Consider the following 5,773-nt stretch of genomic DNA (forward strand, 5'->3'; position numbering starts at 1 on the left):
GGGCGCTTGGACCAAGGACGTGATCGGATGTGGTCGGGTCGTGACAGGTGTTGATCCAATATTATGTGTTGTGTCTTATTGCTTAGAATACTATGTCTGGGAAAAAAACCCTCTTATTATCAAATATTTTGTGTTGTGTCTTATTACTATCAAATATTCTGTGTTGTGTCTTATTGCTTAGAACATTATGATTGTAAATCCCTCCTATTTCAAATAAATGCAGGAGCGAGGGGGGGGGGGATTGTTTAGAGCGTGTTGAGAGACTGTGATCTGAACAATCTCCCATTCGCCCTCCTCATGAGAAAAAGTAACAAGCGTCTTCATTCCTTTTGTGTCTATTATAATGTTGGGTAAGATTAATCCAACACATATATTCTTCAAAAAGTTCGTCATCCTTTTGTTTCACCCTACTAATTTCCGTGTAATTTGCCCTTTTGCGGAACCTGGCTGTGGTTCTCTCTATCAAAGCTCTAACTCTATGTTGTAATTCTCTGTCATTATGTGGCATTATAACACCATGGTGTTTTGGGTCCCAATCTCCTCGGCAAAGATGCCAATCTGAGGTTATATTTGTTATTTTGGGAATGGGAGAAAATGTTTCTCCCATAGTTTTAGACCAATTCATTTGTACCCCTCCTGATCGTAAAATTCGTTGAGTTTCTGACTCTTGAGTTGGAGGAAGTTCATGAGGTGGCAAAACCGGGTACAAGGGTGCTGATGCTTTTGTTCCCAAATTTGTTTTACACCTTTCTTCAATCATCTTTTTCTCGCTAATTCTTACCATTGGTCCTGTCTCGTCATCTTCCTGTCTTTGAAACAACATATGTTTATGCCTACCTTCCTGCTCTTTTTGTTCATTTGTTAGGTGTTTCTTATTCTCCCTTCCTTTTTCTCTTTTAGACGCCATGTTTAGCCAGAAGAGTAAGTCGTCAAATCCATCTTTTTGTATTTGTGATATATCATTTTTGTGTCGACACTTTATTTCGTTTCGAAGTTGAACTATTTTTGGCGAATTTAGCTGGCCAGCGAAACCGTATTTGGTTATCCACGTGTTTAAATGTTCTATTTTGGAAGGGTTTTGGAGTTGAACATATTTCCAATCTTTACACGTTAGGCCTACTTTTGGATCCGGTTTACTGTTATTTATTCCCATTTTTGTGAATTTGGAAGTCAGTTTATTTGCACCTAGAGCGACCTAAATACTGACTTTATTCAAAAATGACAGGGTGACAATAAATGTCTGAGTTTTGGTAACCCTCAAGCTTCTACCCCAAACGGGGCGGAGGATTCTTGCCTCTGCTTCCAAACCCAGTTGTCACTTACAATCCAGTCTTATACATTCATACTTTTACACATTCACACGATATTAGTAACGTTTTTTATAAACACACGAAAACACGGAAACACGGAAACACAGAAACACGGAATTTAAGTACGAACAGGACTCCGCCGTCCTCGCGGAATATGTCGGACTGCGCCGTCCCTCTTACCACTTGCCAGTGACTAGTATTACACAAGGTTTATTCTGCCGCAGACTTCTTCGTCGCGCAATTCACTCACTCTTTTAATCCTTTTTCCTAAAATTTTTTTTAAATTTAACTCACCAAAGTCGTCTTCAATCCTGTGGATTGTCGTCAACCTTCAGATCCCAGTTGACAAGAACGAAGACCAGTCCCGGAAAGGGTCTCAATTGCCGTGGCCACGGTCTCTTAACTGGATGTCGGCTCCACAACTGGAATCTTCGGGTGTGTTGACATCCGGCTCGAAGGACCAATTTAATGTTAGATTTATCTTACCCAACATTATAAAAAATAGACACAAAAGGAATGAAGACGCTGGTTTCTTTTTCTCATGAGGAGGGCGTATGGGAGATTGTTCAGATTACAGCCTCTCAGTACGCTCTAAACAATCTCTCCTGTCGCTCCTGCATTTATTTGAAAATAGGGAGGTTTCTAAGTTTACAAGACATAACATACTAAGCTACAAGACACAACACACTAAGGGTAGGGTTTCAAGGTGAAAACATGGGACCAACACCTGCCACGTCCCGGCCACGTCCTTCTCTCTGATGATTCCTGCTGAGTCATCTTCTTGAAGGCGAGACATCTCCCTTTCTCAAAATCGTCCATAATACTAATGCAAGCTAAGCAAATAAATGATAACTTCGACAATATATTTAACAGTTAATGATTGGGATGACCCGGAAATTTCCGGGCAATGGGTTACCCGAGTGTTTCGAAGTCAACTCTACTTATCTGGGTTTACAGTGTGGATTTTTCCTACACATCCCATATTGGATGTCAATTGTCAAATCTGTAAATCTTTCATTGGCTCGTTGACGGTCAGAGTAAAGTATTTGTCCGGCAGACACACATTTTCATCACAAATTGATTTTTGTAATAACTGAATGACTTTTGTATCATGAATTGTAGTACATGTCAATATATGAAGTAGGATTGTATTAGGTCAACTCTTAATGGTGGGAAAATACGTTTGGGGTACATTTTGAAACGCCAATGAGATTTTATGATTTGGGTTGTGACAGTCGCGCTACGCCGAGTGCGTCATTTTCGTGAAATCGGAAGCTGCTATACGCGCGCGCGCGCGCGCGCCATTCCCCTCCGCGCCGCCCAGCGCGAAGCACGCGTCGCAACCTCAGCAGAGCGCGCGGCCATATTCCAAGCGCGATGTCCGCAAACCTGAGCGCAGGCTTCGACGTCACGCAGGCACCGAACGGTTCCGCGTGCGGGATCAACATGCGCTTTACGCACGCGTTTCTGCCGCCCGTCTTCATGGCGGTGTTCGCGGCGGGGACCCTCTCCAACGCGTGGGGCTTAAGAAGCGTGTGCGGCGCCTGGAACAGCATCGGCAACATCAACATCTTCATGCTGAACCTGGGCCTGGCGGACCTGCAGTACCTGCTCACGCTGCCGTTCCTCGTGGCCTACTACGCCGAAGACAGCCGCTGGCGCTTCGGGCAGCCCTTCTGCAAGTTGACCCGCTTCTGCTTCCACCTCAACCTGTACGGCAGCATCGGCTTCCTCACGTGCGTCAGCATCTACCGCTACTTGGGAATCGTGCACCCCATGAGAGCGATGGGGAGGCTCGGCAGCCGCCATTCGCTCGCCATCAGCGCACTGGTTTGGTTTCTGGTCGTCGTTCAGATCCTCCCGGACGCGCTCTTCGACAAAAGCGACCCCGGCAGACCCCACGCCTGTTTCGACACCACCTCCGACGAACGGATCGGGCAATACCTGCGTTACAGCGTCGCCTGGACGCTGATGGGCTTCGCCGTCCCCTTGGTGATCATCGCGCTGTGCTACGGCCACGTGGTTTGGGTCCTCGCGCAAAAGGCCAACGTCGAACCCGCGCTCAAGCGGCGCTGCTTGAAGCTGGTGCTCCTTCTGGTCTTGCTGTTTTGCGTCTGTTTCATCCCCTACCACATCCTCCGAATTGTGAACCTCCAGACCAGGATTTGGAAGCGAGAAGGCATCTGCCGCGACAGCTTCCGCGGCGTCTACGTTGCGCACCAGATCGCCAGATGTCTCGCCTGCCTCAACAGCGCTCTCAATCCTCTCATCTACATTGTTGGGAATGACGACTTCCTCGCGAGGTGCCGTCGCGTGAGCGAGCGGACCGGGATGTCTTTGGCCAACGCGACTCGTGCGCTCCTTTACCGCCAAAGGTCGGAAGCGGGCCCAGATGCGGCCGAGGCGGCGTGTCCGTGAGCGAACCTCACCGTCCACGTGACGCGCGTCCTGGAAGGAGTGGCCGCCACAATTCTGGATCATATCGAACTAAAGAAAGCGAACGAGCACTTCTTCAAAAGTCGAAAACTGTACCCTATTGACACTCTTCGAACCGAGGAAATACACGAAATTGAGTCCGAAGAACAGCTGGAGATTCTGTCCTTAAGTTAAAGACCTGTTCCCTAACCAGTTCCAAGAAGAATGGAAGAACGGGTGCGTTCCCAAATCTCCTTTCAGGCCAACGAGCAAACGTCATCGTCCCAGCATGTACAGCACAGCGGCAAAGGGGCTCGACTGCTCTTCTTATTATTGCATATATCTTACATATGTCTTATAAGGCACGTGCACGTATAGACCCCGAGTGGTCCTCAAGCACCTGCCCTTTTGCAAAAAGTACACACACACACACACACACAAAAAGGACCCTCTCTATGTTTTGCTACTTCAGCATTTGGCCTTTTTGGGAGTCCTCGTGACAATTGCGCACATGCTCCCACCTTCATTTATTGGGCGTCAATCAGCGGGGGCGTGTCCACTCGTGCAACCGTGTTCTCACGCTGCTTTATTCTTACTTCCCCTCTCTACATCCCCTCTTGAGCACCTGCCCCTAAAAATGTCTGCGCAAGTGACTGTATGCTGCTATTGTATTATTATGATGATTGATATTGTACAGTACTGCCCCTTATTTGGAGTAAAGGATGACTTCCTCGAGATTATTCTGTTCCGTGTCGTATTTTTATAGCCAGTATTTTGATTTACTGACGAAAGATACAAACTTTCAATATAGCTATTTGTCTGTCTAGCCGTCCTTCTAGAACACGTAGTCACTGTTCAGTAACAGTTGAAACAAAATGCATCCAAACCGTGGTAAAAAAAAATAATAATAATAATAATTATAATCCACAAATCTGTTATGAGCAAGCAGTGACGACAACGGAACGATGTTTTGAAATATTTCATTACCGGAAATTTTGCAAATGGGACAAAGGTGGGAAATACGAGCTGCTGTATTAGCATGCGTAGTCTGGCAAAATGGGCTTTTACAGTGTTTCTTGATGTCTTGCAGCGATACGTAATCAAAGGTGGAGTTTGCAGTGTAAAAAAACAACAACACTTTGGGTCATATGGGTTAAAACTGTCTGTACGACCTGACAGTAGAATATTATTAAAATGATATTTCGAAAAATCTTCCCTCTGTGGCATCATTTTGTGTCTGTAATTTCATTTGAATTATTATTTTAAAACTTACAGAATGACAAAAAATAGCCAATCAGACTGTATAGACAGATGGCGTGACCAGGATGGGGGGTGGGGGGATGGGGGGGGGGGCAATCACTTGTAGGGGACACACAGCAGCCTTCGTGCAAAAGGAAATCAAGGATAAACATACAGTCTGTAATAGTGGTGTGCTATACCCGAATGGCCAAAAACTCCAAATCTTTCTTTTATTTCTACTCCAAACTAATCTGATAAAAAATCCACTGGAATATGTATTTTTCGATCTTACATCGAATGGCTTCTGCTGCGGCCCGTACGAAAACCTCGTGCAAATTCAACGCAAATCTGCCCTTTGCGATCTCTACAGAGGATTCTTATTAGCCTCTCTCCAGAAGAACACAAACACAAGCTAATGAACATCTACAACAGACGCCTCTGATTAAGGAAATATCAGGCTCATCAGTCCAATTAGAATTCCGAAAATAACCGAGCCGAGTGGGGCCGCGGGGTTTGAGACATTGTTGTCTGAGTACATATACTCCATTAGTATTGCGGATTATAGAATTCCAGAATCTTGAGATTTATGAAAGAAGATCAAGGTGAGTTTAGCGGAGACTACGGAGCACCTTGCGCTGATAGACTCACGATGAGGATCGATGCTCATACAGACAAAGACGGGCGAGTCATCTTGTACATTCGAACAAGAAACAAACTCTGTGTTTGGTCACGTGATCCAATAGCCTGGATTGAATTGTCGTTATGAAACTTGGAAAATGTGTTGGCCAAAACCGGCTTCATTGTTGATC

At 45.6% G+C, this 5,773-nt stretch overlaps 1 protein-coding gene across 1 annotated transcript; it reads left to right on the forward strand.

The window, feature by feature from the left end:
• Positions 1 to 2,208: 2,208 nt before the first annotated feature.
• On the forward strand, positions 2,209 to 4,937 carry LOC133484111 (P2Y purinoceptor 1-like). The gene has a single exon (XM_061786233.1). The coding sequence runs from the start codon at positions 2,688 to 2,690 to the stop codon at positions 3,726 to 3,728; it is 1,041 nt and encodes a 346-aa protein (XP_061642217.1). The 5' UTR covers positions 2,209 to 2,687; the 3' UTR covers positions 3,729 to 4,937.
• The last annotated feature ends 836 nt before the right edge of the window (positions 4,938 to 5,773 follow it).

This window comes from Phyllopteryx taeniolatus, chromosome 9, assembly GCF_024500385.1.
Source record: "Phyllopteryx taeniolatus isolate TA_2022b chromosome 9, UOR_Ptae_1.2, whole genome shotgun sequence".
Taxonomy (NCBI): domain Eukaryota; kingdom Metazoa; phylum Chordata; class Actinopteri; order Syngnathiformes; family Syngnathidae; genus Phyllopteryx; species Phyllopteryx taeniolatus.

What these genes read in the sequence shown, in the direction of transcription:
- LOC133484111 (XM_061786233.1), top strand. Translation starts at nt 2,688, where the DNA reads ATGTCCGCAAACCTGAGCGCAGGCTTCGACGTCACGCAGGCACCGAAC.